This window comes from Anoplophora glabripennis, unplaced genomic scaffold, assembly GCF_000390285.2.
Source record: "Anoplophora glabripennis isolate ALB-LARVAE unplaced genomic scaffold, Agla_2.0 scaffold1064, whole genome shotgun sequence".
NCBI classification, from domain to species: domain Eukaryota; kingdom Metazoa; phylum Arthropoda; class Insecta; order Coleoptera; family Cerambycidae; genus Anoplophora; species Anoplophora glabripennis.
In genome coordinates, this window is record NW_019417176.1 from 107,808 (window position 1) to 128,024 (window position 20,217).

The 20,217-nt window shown below is 36.7% G+C and overlaps 1 protein-coding gene across 4 annotated transcripts; it reads right to left on the reverse strand.

Moving 5' to 3' along the window:
- Positions 1-1,001: 1,001 nt before the first annotated feature.
- LOC108915261 (ankyrin-3) lies at positions 1,002-16,400 on the reverse strand (the record flags this gene model as incomplete). Of its 4 annotated transcripts, none has more annotated exon segments than XM_018721239.1 (15): positions 1,002-1,851; positions 3,419-3,491; positions 5,633-7,156; positions 7,585-7,872; positions 8,063-8,311; positions 8,368-8,574; positions 8,626-8,812; positions 8,867-9,166; positions 9,225-9,388; positions 10,665-10,872; positions 10,931-11,142; positions 11,195-11,355; positions 11,412-11,636; positions 16,093-16,213; positions 16,266-16,400. In XM_018721239.1, coding segments are annotated over 15 exon segments (4,184 nt in total), but the record flags the coding sequence as incomplete, so codon positions are not given.
- Between the last annotated feature and the right edge of the window lie 3,817 nt (positions 16,401-20,217).

A 20,217-nucleotide genomic window follows, 5' to 3' on the forward strand; every position in this document is an offset into this window, starting at 1 on the left:
AGTTTTTGTGCAAGTGTTTCTGTCGAGAAAAATATAGAAAATCTCTAAAACTGGAGGAGCCAGAGACAAACTGAATACAGTTTTGGATTGGTTAATGCCGTTATAGTCTACCGGATTTTTTTCAGAATTTATTGTAATAAAAATTTTTGAGAAAATCGAAAAATTATCAAAAAAGTAAAGTGCCCATCTAAAAGCCGTTTTGTCTCAACTTTGAGAATATATTGTTGTAGGTATGACGATGAAAAGTTGCAATCTTAACTGTTCGCACTGGCTGCATCGAGGAAGAACCGACGTAGGTGAGATGTATTGTTCCCATGTCTATTTTTTGAGAACGGTCAAGCTACATTAGGAAATACGGAATAATATTATTGTTTTATAATTAAAGAAAGATTTATTTATAATTATGTTGTTTATTTTTATTGCATTTAATCATAATTTAAAATATATATAATTTTAGGAATTCTTATGCAGCCAAGTATACATGTGTAGTGTATTGTGTGTTGCCTACCTAACAGAAACTGAATTGAAAATTAAAACAAAAATTTTAGGAATCTGAAACCACTTTTGAATTGATCAGGGCCGTTATTGTCTACCTGATTTTTTTGTCTAAAAATTTAAAAAAAAAAATCGATGCAGTTCATGAATTGTCGAAAAATTTAGGTGCACTTCTAATGGCGCTGCCATACTGCTCCGATTCCTTCAAAATTTATTGTGACGATACTTACCTCAATATTGCTGTTCAGTTAAAATAACGTATTGCCCCTTCCGAAAAACCACTACTGCTAGTAACTTCACACCTGTTATGATACAACGGGATGGTAAATGTGTAAAACACGACTGCAGCGTTTTGTTTTCATTTTCTGGTCTCTGTGTGATATTATAAAAATAAACGTTGTATACAAATCAAGGACTTTATATGGTTAGAGCCAATTTTTTTTGTCAGGAGAAAATGATGTTGCCGGATGGTATGGGAAGTCTATTAGGTAAATAAAAACCACATCTAAAAAGAAAATGTACACCACACATTTATTTTCAAACAAATTGTTATAGAAGCAACCGTTTCTACAAGATTTAATAATTCCATGATAAAAGCATATTTATATATTAAATATATTAAAATCTATATTTATAATAAAATTTTCACAACTGTTAACTGTGACGGAAACTCTTAGTACCCTCAAAGAGAATAAGTAAGGTTACTTGCATCTAATTCAACAAAAAAAAAGACGATTCTCACTTAAACATTTCAAGTAAAAATTAAAGTCTAGGCACTATATATAATCATTAAAAAAATAATTTACCTGGAAATGAAGAGTTTTTTTTTCTAGCTAAGCAGAAATTGCGTTGAATATAATTGAATATATAATTATTATATAAGATTCCTTTGAAAATTTTTTAAATTTTTGTAGTAAGTAGATAAAACGTACATTAGATTTTAGAATATTTATCACTCATGCATAATAAAATAAATATATTTATTAAAATTCGCAACTTCTCGATTGGTCATTTGAAATGATCTTAAAAAAATAATAATTTCACTGGAATACGCAACGACGCCAACAAATAAAATCCCATACTCGTAAAAATAAATAAAAATCAAAAGCGTAAATTAAACAATAACCGGGAATACTGAGGGACAACTTACGTCGCAATAATAAAATATATGTATATCGGTTTTATAAAATTTAAGTTGTAAGATTTTGTCCCCGATAAGTGATTTTTTAGTGAGGATTCCTTTCCTCCGACATAAACTGATCCAGAACTGTTTGCATCGAATGGCGATAATCCGATTCGTTTTGTCCACCTGGTGACGTGATGATTTGGCTTACGGTCCTGACCGTCCTTGTTATTCTGCAAACACCAAAAATATACCAGTCTGATTTCACAATAACCAGGTTTGAAATTGAATACATTTTTAGCAGGCATTTTATCGCACTTTAAGACAAGGAAAGGTATGGAGAATGACATCAAATAAATTGCAAATTTACGTGTTTTTTCACTTTTTTTAATGCCCATGAAAATCTAAACGGGCTATCGGGAAAATTAGTTATTTTATGTCATAGGCAATTAAATTACGTACAATTTAAGGTCCCTAAAGTAATTTTTCACTTGTTAACTGTAAAATAAATTTCAAAAGTCAGTTTTCGGATGGATATTGATGGAACTTCTGGAAAAGACGGTCAATCCAATAAGCAACATGTGTCCCAAGGGCCGATTCGATTGGTCGTGAAACTGTTGCTCCAAGTATTTGTTAATAAATTTTTTTGCAACCAATTGTTTAATTCCTAAACGTTGATTATAGAAGTTAATGTCATAGATACAGGTTCTAACTGATCCAAAGAAACGTATCGAAAAAGAAAAGTTTCAAAAAGTTTAAATTTAGTTGCTCCTTGTAACTAACAAAGTAGGCTACATCAACAAATTGTCTCACAGTCAGGCAAAAACTGCTCGGGAATTCACTCTTTTTGCATTATATAGTGCTTATTTTTACAGTAATTTAACAAAAATGAAATCACATACGCCTCTTTGTTCCTAAGATCGCTTTTTTTATAACATTAACTGCCAATTAACTATTGGACGTATCGGACCGGGATTTTAGAGACAATTAACTTAACTTTTACTGCTGCCAACACGTTTATTACATGAACTATCAATGTAAAACTTTAATTGTCCTTAAAATCCTGGTCCGATACATCCAATAGTTAATCAACAATTAACGTTGTAAACAAAGCTGTATTAGAACCAAAGACGAGTATGTGGTTTCTTTTTATGCAAAAAAGAGCAAATTCCCGAGCATCTTTTGCCGACCCTGAGACGATTTCTTTATAAAACCGTTTTGCACGGTTTTGTTAATTTAAACTTTTTGAAATTTTTCTTTTCCGATATGTTCCTTTGGATCCCAGAACCTATAATTACGATAATAACTTCTGAAATTAAAGTTCAGTAATTAAACAATTGGCTGCTAAAAAACGAACAAAATTAATTAACAAATTTCATGATCACTCGAATTGGCTTTTGGCACACACGTTGGTCGTTGGACTGGCCGTCTTCTCCATAAATTTTATCAACATTCAGCGTTTTTTGCAATAATAATACGCAATTTTCAAAAACTGATTTTTCAGCGTTCGACCTTTATTTTAAGGTACAAATTGGTACCTTAAATTTAATTACGTATAACATAGAATAATTAATTTTTCCAATAGGTCCTCTAGATTTTCGCGGGCAGTAAAAAAGTGAAAAAAACAGTAATTTTGCGACTTATTTCGAGTAACTTTTTTGATATTATCATTCAACATGTAAGTTTTCAGGGTTTATAATCAAATTGGACCAGACTTTGACAAAATTTTATCGTTAGACATTTTTCTAATCGAAAATTCCGCCATCTTTAAAAAAACCGTCAACAGTAAAAGCTACTCACTTTGCTCCAGTTACCGGGTCGATCTCCTCTGTTGTGGTTACAGTATACTGTGGTTCTTGCTGATAAAAGTCTTCTAAAAAATGCACACCATGCGGTTAATACCCAGTCGATTTTATATTAAACTTGCGAGGATACAAGGGAAATAATATTTCGTTTATTATCGTTTAATTTAAAATTAAGAGTAATTTATGCGGGTCGAATTACTAACGCATGCAAAAAGTGTGGAAGTTAATAAAAATTAAAGTTATATTATTTCACCATAATCCGAACGAAAATAAACGACTAGGTACAACATGCTACTTTTTAAAACTTAATCTGTCGAGGAACAACAAATAGTGTTAATTTTTATTTACCTTCGTTCACTGCACACCTAGAAATTTTTGTTGCTCGAACAGATTAAATCTGTACGAAAAGAACTAGACGAGAAATTAAATTAATATTATTAGGAAAGAGAATACTCTAAGAGGCGAAGAAAAGCTTCTAAATAGGCTGCAAGCAGAATTATTATTAAAAAGCAAATTAACTTTAAGCCGTTCTTTGCATACAGATTATTATGTGCAAGCAATGTGTTTTGTGTCTTGTTTCGATTGAATTTCAAATAGAAATCATGCCTCATTTGAATATTACGTCCTTGATGATGAAATATGTTCACAAAAAATGTTTAATTGAATAAAATTTAACCCGACTATCGGCAACGAAATTAATTACGTATTAGAATTCTATCCCACAGAGAAATACGATGTACAGGCAGGTTTAAAGTGACAAATTTTAATGAGAGACAGAAAACCCTTCCTCTTCTTTAGTCCATTACTTTACGTCGCCGGTTTTAATCCTCATTTTTACATGTAAAATAATTAATTTGATCGATTTATTGTTATACCAACAGACACAAAACAAAACAAAAAAGCAAAAATAAAATTACATGACAATTTTTTTGATTTCTAACAAACGCAAAACAGAAAAACACTGAAAGCGAGGAACTAAGAAAGAAATTTTTAAGGTTTAATAAAGTGAAGTTGCAGTAGTTCATTTGTACCACTGTAACTACGAGCGTTGCCGTGACGGTTCGAGAAGTGCATAGTTTATAACCCTGTAAATATGTTACTTAAAGGTTTATAGCATCATAAATTTACAGAAAAACAGAATCGATCCACTGTAGTAACCTGTAGGTAACGTACTTACAAGATCGTAAATTATGCAGTTCGAGAACCAACCCTGCAACAACCCTAGTAACAGTGGTTCAAATGAACTACTGCAACTAATTGAATTGACGAAGTTTAATTTCAGACAATAGTTGTGGGATAGAAATTAGACGGTATAAAAACGATATACCAAGACATGTAACGTAGAAAACGTACGTAGAAGGCAATCTGGACGCCTCTAACGATTTAAAATTACGACGCTATAAATAAAACGTATGTGTTCATGTATGGTGTGTGTTTGTGTGAAACATGAATGAGCTGTATTAAAATTATTAATAATTAATGCAAAATTTTTGCATACCGTGAGTCAATATTGTGCGAGCAGTGCCAACACGATCATGCTTGTTGCCAATGCGACAAACGACCACACTAGAGGGTAAAGAACATGCCAGGTCTCTAAAGGTTTTGGTTTTTTTGATGCTAGGCAATAACACTCGATCAAAACGCATGTTCGGTTATATTAAATGTATACCATTCAAATTAACATTAAGTTACAAACCTGGTACGGAAAACAATTGGGCGGCCATAACTTTTTGTACACGTACATACAACGGGAAAAGTTTATAAATAAGTGTTTTAGTTGGGGGATGTTAGAAATCGTGTTTGTTGTAACTTATTATTTTTTTGTTAGTTACTAATTTAAGTAAGTTAATGTTAATTTAATGGTTAATATATGAGAAAAAAAAAAACATAATTAAGATTTAAAAACAGATCATAACACATCATTCATGCGAATTATAAAAATATTAGTTATTAATAAATGTAATTATCGTTTTTGTTTATCAATGTTTAATATATTTACTCTTTAAAAAAAGTCTAAACCTTCCGATCGGCTGAATATAATCGAAGGACAAACGCTTTAAAAACCAAATTTAATATCCGGATTCCGGTACTTTTTTTTTATTATTTTAAACAGAACGGAAGCTGACGAAAACTGATCTAACACACAACATTCTAACTTTGCTTAAAGCGACTATAAAGTTCAAACAAGTGGAAAGTGTAGGAAACGTACCTGAGTCATCGTCGCTAAGTTCCGCACCTTCCTCGTGAAGCGCGACATCGGATCCGCTAGAACTACCGATGGTACGCACCGACGTCTTTTTCAGGATCCCCTTTAACGGCGGACTCCTTCTGCTGTCATCGTCAGAATCTGAATCTATCGTACTGCTTTTGGTAGACACTCTGGAGCCAGGCGAGACTATTGTAGTCGTGGTGGTTTCCACGAACCTCGTGGTATCTGGAGACGTTACGTCCTTTTCCATGCCATCCGGAGATATTATTCTCGTGGTTTCGGTCTTCAGTACCGGTATTTTACTTCTAGGGGACACCTCGATGTTGTACCGTTCCGTCATTTCGGTAGGAGATAAGGATTCCGTGTGGAGGACCGGTATTTTACTCTTTACGTGTTCGGGAAGACTCTCGCCGGTTATTCTCGTTACGGTCGTTTTTACGATGGGGTCCGACGTGACCGTTCTTATGATCTTCGTCGTTTCCTCGTCGTCGTCCCAATTCACGTCTTTAGACAAAGTAACGAATTCCTTCAGAGGGTCCTTCGAGTGTTTTTTTATGGTTTTGACTTTACCACCTTTCATAACTACCGGGATTTTGCTCAACAGTTCGCTCTCTGTAGGAGAGACGGAGTCGGATCTCTCTTCGTTAAATAAAACGTCTATATCCTTCTCTTTCTCCAAACTCTTCCTAACCTTAGCTACGGGTATGCTGCTCCTAGGACTCTTCGGCGATACGGGAGTGTCCGTAAAGGAAACGGTTTTGCTGGGTTCCTCGCTACTGAAAGTCGAATCTATTTCTCTTTGTATAAAACTCATGGAATCCTCCAGGTGGGCGGATATGTTTGGACTTGAGGCCTCGTTCTCTAAAAATTTGAAAGCCTCCTCGCTTTTTTCCTGGGCCGCTGAAATAGAATCGTCCTTGAGACTCTCCAAGTTATCCAAGGAATCTTCCGTCGTGGTTTTTAGATCATCGAAGATACTATCGGCTATCTCTTTGGTACTGTCGACTTTATTTTCCGCAGTTTCCAAAATTTCGTCCTGGAATCTTATCACCTTGTTTGATTTATCGTCGGCGAAGCTATTTAAACTGTTCAATTTATCGTTTACGACATTTTCTGCCTGCCTAATAACCTCCGTAACCTCACTCTCCACGACCGTACGGAAATCGTCGTCTAACAGTTTCTCCTTTTGATGCGCACTTTGAACAGCGCCATCTACCTTCATATCCAAACATTCACTGAACGCGTCGTTATCTTGTGGAGTTTCTACGTTAGCGTCTAGAAAGCTGTCGTCGTAATCGCTCGTCGACCTCTTAGGCGTCTTCAAGTTAATGCTGTTCAAGTCGATCTCCTTCGCTATATGATCGTCTTTCCTGCTCGGTATAATTATGTCTTCTTCGGGCAAGAAGTCGTTTCTCTCCTGATGCAAGAACGTGAGGGTATCGCTGACGTTTTGTTTCAAAACGGCGATGGGATCTACAAAATCTTCCTTCGACGCAGGAGATACGACTTCGTCTCGCAGAACTCCTTTTGAAAATATCAAATAAACAATCTACTGATAGACTGGAAGTTTTAAGCTAGCGTGCTGGGTTAGAAAATGTGATATGCGAAAAAAAGGAAAAAAATTAGAAGTGCCGAAGCGCCACACCAGGTGCTAAAGAAGAGAATACCACGCCAAGAGAGTAAGGGGGATTACAAAGCATAATATTAAAATGGGCATGACCTAGGCGGTATAAGTGTGATGAAAGTCACCTCTTACAGTGTTAAATATACAATTTTTTTTCAAAATATGTAACAAATATAGCCGACCAGATCAACATTTAAATGCTTAACCGTGGACGATTGAAAAGTTGATTAAACGAGCTGAAAATCGTGACAAATATTGATCTTATCCGTTGGCAACACAAATAAAAATAAGAAGCCTCTTAACGGTAAGCGCACATTTACCGACGTACCTTTATTCGCCTCGTTTCGAATAAAATCTTTGTTGAAAATGTTCGCCTCCTTGTCGAAACTTATTTCAGCGGGACTAGGCGGTGGGGTATTTGCGTTGGCGTCTTGCTTTGGTTTAGGCGTCGAATGTAGGTGGTTCAGGTGTTGCGTTATTTCTTCTCGAATTTCGGCGGTATGCGTATTATCGGGAGTGCGCGGTCTGTTGTCCAGCTGTTCGATCGCGTCGTTTTTAATCAAAAAGTCGTCGCCTGTTGTGTCGGTCCCCGATAGGTTTTGTGCTTGGTTGTCCTCTGAAAATTGAAATCGTAAACTAGGACTGTGAATTAATTTTGAGGGATAGGTGGCGTAACTTATGCTATATCGCATCCGAAAAAAAAAAAAAAAAAAAAAAAAAAAAAACCCTTACGATTGCTCAATACAAAAAACCCTTCGACACTGTCGATGAAAAACGCTATTCGACGCATTGCTAAAAACACTTACCACTCCTGCTACTCTTATCCAGGTCCTCCTGACTCCCTTGGAACGAACCGTCGACGTGGACGTCCCGCCTCAACGAAGTATCCCTCGAAGGACCCAACTCGTCCTTCAAATTCTCGAAACCGGACTGATCGAGGTGAATTTTCGCCAGAGCCTTCTCCATGTCGTCGGTCACCAGCTCCACGTTGCAGATACATTTATTAACGATATCCTGCCTGCCGATCTTATTCAAAGCCTGCTCCAATTTATTCCCTGAAAAAAAACAAACGTACAGCAACACCGTCGTAGGGTTTAAAGGGAGGCGTTACCCGTGGCTTTGTTCGCTTTTTGACGTAACCAAAGCCGGAACATGATCATAGCCTGCTGCGGGTAATTCCCCGGGTACTCGTCTTTTATCAAGGAGATATCGGACGGTGGGATGTCCAGTTCCATCGCTAGCTTCTCCCAATCCTCGTGTAAGAGATTGCAAATGTCCGATAATCGGAAATCGGCTCGGTGGATAGTATCGGGTTTACCTGAAACGGACTTCGTATAAAAAAAAAAAAAGAGAGAAGAGAAGAACTTACTGATGCCGCCGTGTTGCAAAAAGCTGTGGTCCTTATCGAGAGACAAGAGGTCCGAGTGAGAATCCCTGTCCGGAAGCACGTCTTTGGGTAAAATTAGATTGAGCGTGCATAGTGGGGTCTGGTTGGGTTCTCCCCTCGCCACCTTCGCATCGCTCATGAATACGATACGTCCGACCGCCTCCTCGTCCTGATAAAACGTAGAATCATTTTTTTTTAACAGCGAAAGTTTAAAAATACTTACTGGATCCCTCAATCTCATGTTGAAGGCTAGACGATTCTCCTTGAAGGCCTTGAAGCCCAGTCTAGGCTGGTCTCCCGACTGCAAAACCGGCACAAGGTTCCCAGCAAACTCCATGAATATATCCTTCGGTTCGAGCACCTCAACGTCTCTGCTTTTGGCGATTTCCGTAAAATGTTCCTGATGTTCCAAGGTTTTGTCTTCCTTGTCGTCCGTCATACAAAACACCCTGATTCTAGCCTCCAACGAGCTCACTCTCTTCGCGAAAACCACAAATTTCGCCATAAACGGTACGTGCGTTACCTAAAATTCGAGATAAATCATTCTCGGTTTCTACATTCGAGCAGTTAAAAAATAGTACTTGGGTGTATAAATCCGTTGCCATTCTGGCAGCGTCCGAGACGTTCCGACAATCCATGAGCCAGAACCTCGCCGACACCGTGGTCGTGAACGACACACAGTCTTTGACGAACGTTAGGGGAGTGGATCCAGTGACGTCTTCCCATACCGCCTTATTTTGGCCACCTAAATAGAATATTTATCATAACCGTGTAGGAGAGTACCGTACAGATGAAAAATATTATTGTTAAAAGATGTGTGTGATAAGCGAAATTTCGAAATTTGTGTAAATATTGTATTACAGTTAAGGGGTGCTGTTTCAAAGTTTAATAAGTGAAAGATATATTGCAATAGGTACTATTTTGTAGCACAAACATCGAAAAGTGAAGTTCACGGTATTAATCGTGCAGTTATTATAGTGTACCATCGTTGTTTAGCCTATGAGTAGTAGACATATTCAAAAAATACAAAATAAACAAAACGGCAACAAAATTCTACCGTGAACAGTTAAAATTTAAGCAAAATACGATCTTCCGAATGCTTACGAAGAGCCACTACTGCCAGTTGCCTTCGCACCTGGTATGATATGACAGAGAGGTAAAAGAATAAAAAACAAACTGCCGCGTTAATATGAACCTCATTCAAGCTAAGAGTCTTTCACTTGCCTTCATTGCTTTCGGGCTAAGCTCCACTGGGCACGACCCTACTGTCAGAACCCCTAGACCTTCCCCGATATTAATTAACACGAACCGAAACCATATGAGCTCGGGCCTAGATGTTCCGATAGCGGGTGCGCCCCTACAGAGCCAAGCTCGAGATTCCTGGCTAATGGTACGTTATATTAACTCTACGGTACTAATAACGACCCAAACGTAAACTATGTTCTTATGCACTCCGTGTGACAACGAAGGAGTTGAAAATGCAAAGAAAAACTAAGTAAGGAAAACAAATCGAGAACAAGCCCAATTCAATCCAGACACCTAGTATGGGAACTAAATTTACCTGCTTTAGTTCCTATTGAAGCATGAATATGAAAATAATATTTTGCAACAGTAAAGACAACACTGATAACGATTACGTCTAACATGCAAAATGGTATAAGCAAGTTCGATGTGAATCGCTCGATACGGGCAAGTTTTCATCAGAAAAAATAATTTTTTCACCCGTGACTTACCCCCACAGTGTAGGAAACTAATCTAAGGTGAATTCTAAAGAATTTCTATTTAATATATGCACTATAATACGTAAAATGATGCAACGAACCGATCAAGTTGCAACAAACGGCGTAAAAACATGGAAAAACATTTCAACCCGTTTCACGTTACGAACGTTAAAACAGTTGTAACTTTATCAGTGAGACAAAGCCGCTCGTTATTCCTAATAGAGCCCAATTCCAAGAAGGTTATAAACAGTATCGTAACGACAGAAGGACAAATAAAAATCCGGGGGAAATTTCACTCACCTGTGATAGAACACAGCAGACGGAGTGTCGTGTTGGTCGTACCCTGGTACTGGTTGATCATACCTTGCGAGTGCGCTTTCGGCGCTGGCATACTCAAGGTTATAGCTTTGTGGAATTTCCGTCTTCTGGGTTCGACGGTGACGATCGGCGAGACGGCAACTCCGTGTCCCAGCAACTTCGATACCAATTCCGGTTCGATAGCTTGCGCCTAAAACCAATAAATAAACTAACAACTAAAAAAAATTTTGATACCGCTCCGATCGTACCTGCAGTCCGACTCTTATTTTCTTCGTGAGGGCGTTGGGCGGGAAAACGGCTTGAACCAACGGCACAGCCGAACTAGAAACGGTGCCGCCGTCGGGTCCGATCGCGTGCACCTCTTGCCTGACGCGAGACACGACGGCGAAGTAATGAGGGAAGTCGTTTGTCAAGATCCTCGTGATGCGGTTGGTGTGCAAATCTTCTATTTGGCTGAGCTCTAAAAGGAATCAAATTTTTTAGTAACGACGGCACTTTTATAAAAAAATTACCTTCTCCGTCAAAGCTATGATTCAACACGTCCTGTATAGCCTCCTCGTTGGCCTCCAAGGTGTGCTCCTTCCAGGTTTCGCCGTTGTCCGAGCGCAGGACGATTATCTCACGTTGCTTGCCTCTCAGCGAAGCAAAGTGCGGCACCTCGATAATCACAGGTCTAGAACGACACGTTTTATAAATGCCTATTTCGCAATTTAATACCCAACGTCTCACCCTAAGAATTTGGCAGCGACCGGGCCTAATTCCAGCAACCGACTGGCCAAAGCCTCACCTTCCATCAAAGGCGGCGGATGTGGAGTTCTCTGCGGGCGAACGTACCGGCAAGTTATGCGAGTCGGGCTTGCTGCGCATCTCGGGGGAACGATAACCCTCACTCCGGAGTGTCGGCATCCTCGCATAGCTCCGCCACGAGCATCCACGATGAACGATACTAAGAAACTGTCCGGACGAAAAGTCAGTTAAGGTATTTTAACGTCGATTTTGGTTACATTAATTTGACAAATAAACTGTGTGCGAAAGATTTGAAGAGTTAACGTATATTTACGGCAATATAAAGAAATAGTATAGTAATAGCTCCGTTCCCCTCGTTTATTTGAAATTATTATTAAAGCCAATTAACGATGCTTAGTGTATCAGCAATTTTTGTCCGTCAAATCATGAAAAGCGAATTTTCCTTGTTGTAAACAGAAAATGATTTTATTGTTTGCCTTGTTTAAAGAATGAAATTACTCTAGATCTAAAATAGCACGATAAATTGTGCCTGTCGTCCGAACGACAGTTTTGTTCAAGAATCTCGAAAGGAGCTCTTTCTTTTAAAAGTAAATTTTCCCGAATTAATTTGGGTGTCGCTCGAAAAGCGATCGCATACAAATGCGAAAGTCTGAAAAATATACACGTGGAAACAAAAAAATTTAGTAACAAACATTAAGCAAGTTATTCACACTGCCTATTCTACTGAGATTAAGCATTACTAATCTGTACACTGTACATAAAACTTACTTCTTCCAACTCGGGGCACTGTTGACAACACGAAAAAACAAAGGAATACGGTTAATTCTATGCAAGCATTATTGGTTTCATGTTTGCAGTTGGATAACTGCGTTCTGTTAAAATTCTAACGGGATAAGTCAAAATTCAATTTCAACGTTAACACGCTACAATATGCAGGCCAAAAATAAGAAAATAGTTTACATGACAGCTCTATTATTTTTAATTATTTCCTTTTGCTTTACATGTTTCCTGGTGCATAGATTGGCGTAATGATCCTATTTCTGGCCGGTTAGGCCACCAGACCTGAAGCCAGGTCATTAAAGTTTTATTTAAAACAGAAAAAAAAAATTACCAGACAAGTAATCAATGTTTCAAAAAGGCGTAAGAGCAATTGTCTTCTCTCTTCTTCAGGATAGCGAATATCAGGAAAAATGACCTCTACAAGTTGTTTGGGTCATTGGGATGACCTTGAGTTTGACCCTCACGACCTTGAAGGACATATTCAAGGTTATTTTAAGGTCAAATCTTGTTTTTTTTTTTAAGGTTGAATCGTGACACATCAGGATAGCGAATATCGGGAAAAATGACCTCTACAAAAGTTGTTTGGGTCATTGGGATGACCTTGAGTTTGACCCTGAAGGCCACTTCAAGGTCAAATATTATTTTTTTGTAAAATGAATCGAGACACATCCCCTTTCGGGACGGTGTCACCATTCCCAATATATTCTGAAGCAGCAGGATTTGAACTGTCAATGCGAACCGATTATGCCAAGGCCACAACGAAAATCATTGCTGTGTCTCAAAAGTGAATAATTTATGGATCTATATTCATACGAACTTCTTTCTTATTTTTGGCACAATCTGTTGAATTTTGACGGTATATTAGGATGGAAATAAGCATTTGCTGAAATTGAATTTTATGGAATATATACACGTATACATACATCTATCACAGTCGCTTATATACATTATATACAAATATAAATATGTATAAAACTTCAATACCGTTTGTCTAGTCAACTGTAACTTGAACGATGTCTTTTAAAAGGTGACATATTTCTTAAACTCTACCGGTATCGCACGTACTATACCTTTTAATTTTTTTCATCCGCATTTCAGCACTTCGCACAAACATATATTACAGTAATTTTAAAACCTGTTATTACGCTTTTATTTTTATTAGAAACAAAGTAAATATTATTTATTGTGAAGCGAGTGATAATTAACTAAATGTTTATGTGTACATTGTTATTTTACAACACCTACCGAAGCAGATATTTCTATGTTTTTATGTTAAAATAATACAGTACGTTAGTAAAAACAAATTACACAGAATTAAATGTGACGAGATCAATATATCTTACCAAATGTGTTTTTGTTTTAAAGAACGAGATAATTAAATTCTGATAAAGGTACTATTTTTTTGGTAGTCACTCAAAAGCAGGATAAAAAATAAATAATTATATGAATAGTGGCGTTAAACGTTTAAATATCGCTTGTAAGTACGTTTTATCGTGTCTTTTTTCAATCGACGATATTGTTTTTGAAATATTCAGCATTGATGTGTGAAAGACGGATGACGTTACAGAAGCGTTCACTTGAATTTCTTCATTCACAACGATCGTTTATCCGAATCGATATACAACAAAAAATGTTATTACAACGTCAAAGTAGAACGTAGTTATAGTTGACGTAGACACATTCAACATTCATTAGGGTATCAAACTCTACAAATTCCTCGGGTGCTTTTTAACAAAAGTGGATAACAAAAAAAACCACACTCGCCCAGAAAACCACAATTTACCCCAGTAAAAATATTTAGTACATACCACAACCACATATTTTAAAGACAGTAGCTATATATTTTTGTGTAAAAAAAAAATGAAACGACTAAATCGATACCCGCGCTTGACGAGACGGCACAAATCTTAATAGCTGCTCTCTTGCTAGTGAGACTGAGTAATCGGCTGCAAATATAATTAAATCGGGGTGTCGTATATTAGCTAAAACTGTAAGGGGTCACAGGTGTTAATGGGGTGCGGCATTCAGTGCGTATATCTCGGGTACTACGGGGAGTACCCGGCTAAAAAAAAGTACCTTTCTCTGCACAGGCCTGATCCGTGGCTTTTGGGGCCCAACAGGTTCAACGAATATTCTAACCTCGTCCACTCGCCACTGCACAAGCTTAAATACATACATACTAACTACTTAGGCCTCGGTTCGAGAGGGGGGGGGAAGAGGGCGAACTTCTAACATAAACTAACGGGAGACTTTGGGCGTATATCAAGACAGTTTAAGTGGAAATCGTTTTAAACGTCTACGAATTACTGTTAATGTCGTTTTCGGTACAGTTCATGCTTTTTAATTACAAATCGCATAAAGATATGTACATAAAAAATTAACATGATCGTGTAGTTCTCGCAAATAATTTTTTATTCATATTTTGTTGTTCTCTCCGTGTGTTATTCACAAATTATGTTCTAAGTTCTGTTTATTGAAAGATAAGTTCAATAAAAATACAGGTATATACAAATATGAAAAAGAATATAGAGTAAGAAACTGTTGTCATTATTTTTATAATTAGAATCATAGTTTACGTTATTTCCAATTGTACTTTTTTAAATTTATGGGTTGATTCTGGTTCTCTGTAAATTTACAATTCTGTAAGCCAAGATTACCCTGCGAGCCGCATAAATGACAAATTATGCAATTCTGGAACCTATAACGATCCTAGTTGCGAAGGTACAAATGAACTACTGCAACTTCTCTTCACCCGTAACCACCGTAACCGTAAGAGAAGATTACCCTGTGAGTCGCATAAATTTTATGCAATTCTGGAACCTATAACGATCCTAGTTGCGAAGGTACAAATGAACTACTGCAACTTCTCTTCACCCGTAACCACCGTAACCGTAAGAGTTAGAAACCTGCAGTTTTCACAGTTTCTAGTCATCTGTGAGCAAAAAGTGTACGTTATCTAGACTCGGAAATACCGAGACCTACATTATTTATTTACAGTCTTAGGTGGAACTCCCCGTATATTTTCCTAGTAGTTGTAAATGAGTAGTTCAGAAGAGACTGCTTTTAACAAGCGTTTATATTAAAATCTGTCTCAGATCGCGGGTTTCACTTTTTAAATAAATAAATTTATTGAAGCTATATTGTTTTTTCCTAACCTCACAAAAAGATCCTGTGGCGTTCCAATGACCTTAGGCTCAGTCGATTTCGTAAGGGTTTCCGTAAGCTACATGTAATGCAGAATTGCAAATTCTCTGTAGGCTTATAGAAAATTACAGACGTTTCGATCAATTTGATATCATTTAATGTTATTATTATTTTTTTTACAATATATTATTTTCGTGTACGAAAATCCCGTACAAATATTTATATTTATTACTTTATCATTCCGATACCATAAACATAAGTCTGCAATTGCCATATTATCAGTCGTATATGTTACACGCCCCCAGAAATAACAGAGAAAAAGTAAATAACGACGATATCTTTCGAAGTTCTCCACATATTACAAAACAAACATATTTCTAAACGGAGATTAAGACTCGTTAAAGTATACCAATTCGAAAAAACGCAAAATATAATCTTATTTGTTTAAGATTGGCTTTATCTAACGTACATCACGTATAAACACACAAGATACCCGCAAGGAGAAATATCGATGACAAACAAGTAATTAACTTTCGATTTACAAACTGTCTTGATACTGTTAAATTTTCACCTGAAAAAAATGCGACATTACCACAAATAAGTAAAATCAGTACACCTCTTTCAACGACAGTTAATTTTAGAAGCTGCGAATACGTTCTTCTCCGATTTTAAAGTAAGCACACTGCGTTCGGACAAAGGGGGTAAAAAATACAAAAAAAAAAAAAAATCGTCCACTCACCCAGCCGTGATCGGCTGCCTGTTGATGTCCACGTTGTCGGGCGCGGAATAAGCGTTGGACGCGTAATACTCCTTCACGGCGTGCGGCGTTATGATGAGTTCGTTACTAATGTGCGACGGAGCTGAAATTCAATCACATATTATTACTGTTCGACTATTTGCTGCGACTTTTACCCATCGAGTTTCTGTTGTGCTCGCTCTTCTCGTCGCTGGTGACGTCGAGTCGCATGGAATCGTCGCCGAGGGACTTCATATCGTCGACTGTCATGTAGTTGTACTGGTGCTTGTCGCCCAACAGTGGATCGTCACCTGAACAAGAAGAGGAAAGTTATGGACGGCTCTGCGCTGGATCGGCACCAATTAAAACGAAATTACATAAACGAGTGATAAAACACTCGAACGTATTGATGCTATCTAGATAAGAAGTAACGTATACAATATTGATAAGAAGTTATAATTAACATAAATAGATATGTGTCGCTTCGAAGTATTAAATTACGTCGGCAGTAAAATTAGTAATCGGGGATTACGTAAGATCTGCAATCTTTTTTTTTTTTTGAGAAGCTCTCGGTCAGTCGCAAAGGGCTCTGGAAGTACGGCAGACTTTCAAAATATATCCCATAATAAAAAAAACTCACTGTAAATGTCGATATTACGATAATAAAATTAACACCCTGTATATTTGCAAAATAGAAATATATTTATTGTAATTAGTAGCAAGAAAATTCTATAAGATTGTTTATAAAGAGTGTACGATTCCACAAGGAAAACAAGTGCAAATAATTATCTTAAAAGAATTTTTAGGAAATTGCGTGCTTAAGATTTTTTTTTATCAAGAAATATGGGAATTAAAGAAATAATAATGTAATAAAGAGTAATGTAATTGAATTTGTACTAAAATTAATCAATCTTTTTTCTATTTCCAAATAAATCTACAAATTGTATCTTAGAGTTTTTGGGATCGCTGATTACGATGAGCGGCTCGGTTAGACTCCATCATGTCAAGTTCAAAGTCATTTGAAGGTCAAACGGTCAAAAAGCCCTAAAAAAATCTGAAAAAATGCATGGACATGTTTTTGAGGTCGCTGAATCCGAATCCAGTGTTTATTTTTACTTTGTATCCTTCCTCGTGGTCATTCAAGATCATTTGAGGGGTTTTTGAGACAAAAATGCCAAGTACCATCCGAAAAATCTGAAAAACTTCATAGGTATGTTTTCAAGGACTCTGAATCTGAGGTCAGTCGACCTCATTTCAATGTCATTTGAAGGTCAAATGGTCAAAAAACCTTCAAAAAATCTGAAAAAATTCATGTTTTTACCGAATCCGGTAAAAATAAAAAATAAAATGTCCATGAATATTTTCAGATTCAGAAGGTTTTTTTGACCATTTGACCTTTATATGACCTTGAAATGAGGTCGACTGACCTCAGATTTAGATTCAGGGTCCTCGAAAACATACGTATGAAATTTTTCAATTTTTCGGATTTGGTTCAAAAACCCCTCAAATGACCTTGAGATCACCTTGAATGACCTCGAGGATGCATGCAAAAAAACAATAAACACTGGATCCGGACTCAACGATCTCATTTTTTTTCAGATTTTTTGTCCGTTTGACCTTCAAATGACCTTGAACTTGACATGATGGAGCCTAACCGACCCACTGATCGTAATCAGCGACCCCAAAAACCGTAGGATACCATCTTCGATTCCCGTGCACAAGCCTAGATAAAATGTTGACCTGTGTAATCGATAATACAGGGTGGTGATTTTATTTATTAAACTTTAGGAAGTAGATTATTAAAAAATACCGTAAAATGTCCATCATCGAACTTTTACGGGACGTTTTTGACGGCTATTAAACGTATTTTCAAATTTTCTGTTCTCTCAGTGTAGTAGAGAAAAAAGGTGGTGTGTGCTTTAAAAAAACCAACAAAAAAAAGTCATTGACAAAATACAAAATCTCTTTTCATTTAAAGTGGGCGTTTTTATGCGTAATTTTCAGTGAATTCACATCAGCCTTTCGACGAAGGTTTTAGAAAATCTAAGCAAGCTGTACAAATCCCTTTGGGCGATAATAGGCGTGCAATGCCCAACAAATACGAAGTTATCGATTAAAGAAGTCTTTCTAAAAGTGCCATTTCTCGTCTATAAAACGCCCGCCTTAAATGTTGGTAAAAACGACAGAACCGTCCTGTATAAAAAGAGAAACACTGGGATAACATTCGTTTCATTTAACGTACGCTTAAATCAAGTACACGTTAAATGAAATAAAAATGGTCGAAGCGGCTTTAAACCGTGCAGTTATCTCTAAGTGATCACCACGGGGTTAGGACATAAGCTAAAAGAAGCTAACTACTACGACGGGTGTTAGTTGAGGAGGAACAGACAGTGGGACTTACGTGTGTAGGTCATGTGTCCCTGGTAGAAGGGTAGATAGACGTGCTGAGCATGCGTCGGTCGACCATAAGCCACGGGAGGCTCGTCCACTCCGCCTGCATGCAACCAACCACCACCCTTAGCGGACACACGCTCATGGTTTTCTTAATAAATCTATCCCATACCCACCCCATCGCTTTGCTCAACCGGACGCGTACCGTTTTTACGTGCGCAATTAATTTCCGGAATCGTAAAAAAATATACTCTGTTCCTTTTCGCGTATGCTGAAGTTGTCAATTTGAGAAGAAGCGTGATTAAAGTAGGCGGAAAGTACCGGGTGAATCATGTTTAAGTGTAGTCCAGGTAATTTTCCAGGAAACTCAAATTTTTTTGCATTTTCTTCGTAGAGAAATAAATAAAAAAAACATTTTTTACGACATAAATTATTAATAACACTTTTTCCTTTGTACGCGACAACAAATCTTAAAATCGGAAAAAAAATTTCTGACTTTTTTATTTAAATTTGACCATTCTTCATTGAATTCTGTCTCCGACTCGACAGTATTTTATACACAAAAAACCATTTTAAAATTAAAGATAGCCGAGCCAGATCTGAAGACGCTGCCTTTTTATTATTTTTTTTTAAGTTTGTAATTAATGTAGCAAATTATTACATGCACAAACATGCGTTTGTACTTTTTAGACTTATTTGAAATGAGAATCTTGATGTAAAAAGACAAGGTAGAGAAAAGGTTGTCAAACGCCATTCTTAGTCAAACCGTTATAAATAACGAAAGTTATTAACGGAAAAAAAATTAAAAGCAAATTTTCTTCAACGCTGAATTTCAAATATTCCCTCTGAAAGTTAAAATTTTTAATACTTCTACCATTTTATACCTTTTTTTTTTTGAAGATTTTCAGATTTTACTAACGCGGAACAACTTCAGAGCATATTTCTTTACATGGAACACGTAAAAAAAAGAACAAACCAGAGTTAAAACTAAATTTTAGACTACCTACCAGCTTTAATGTTATATACTGTTAAATAAATTGGTTAATTAATCTACCACATGGCAAATCAACATTAAAAAAAAATGCACATGGGAAATGCAAAACAAAACGGCTATGCAGAAACGAGAAATGTTCCGGTAAAATTAGAACGGGAAAAAAATTAAATGTACGAGAGTCGATGAATCCAAATCCGGTGTTCGTTTGACAAAGTTAGCCCAGGAAGATTATCTAAATGTAAAACTTCTCGCTGAAACAGAATCCGAGGACCAAAAGTTGTATTCCCATCAAAAAACAAGGGTTGACCTTCAAATAACCTTCAACACAAACTTAAGATGACCTTGAAAAATAAATCAACCATGTGCCAGAACGTAAAATTTCTTGTCCTTTCATAATCCAAAGACAAAACTTGTATACCATCAAAAAACAAGAGTTGACCTTTAAATAACCTTCAACATAAACTTATGATGACCTTAAAAAATAAATCAGCAATATTGTACGTAAAATTGCTCCCTATTTCAGATTTCAAGGAGAAAAATTGACCTGACCTTCAAATAACCTTGAACACGACCTTAAAAAATAAATCAATCACGTATTTGAACATAAAATTTCTTGCTCTTTCAGAACCCGGGAACAAAACTTGTATACCATCAAAAAACAAGAGTTGACCTTTAAATAACATTGAATATGACCTTGAAATAAATCAACATCATATCTGTACGCAAAATTGCTCCCTTTTTCA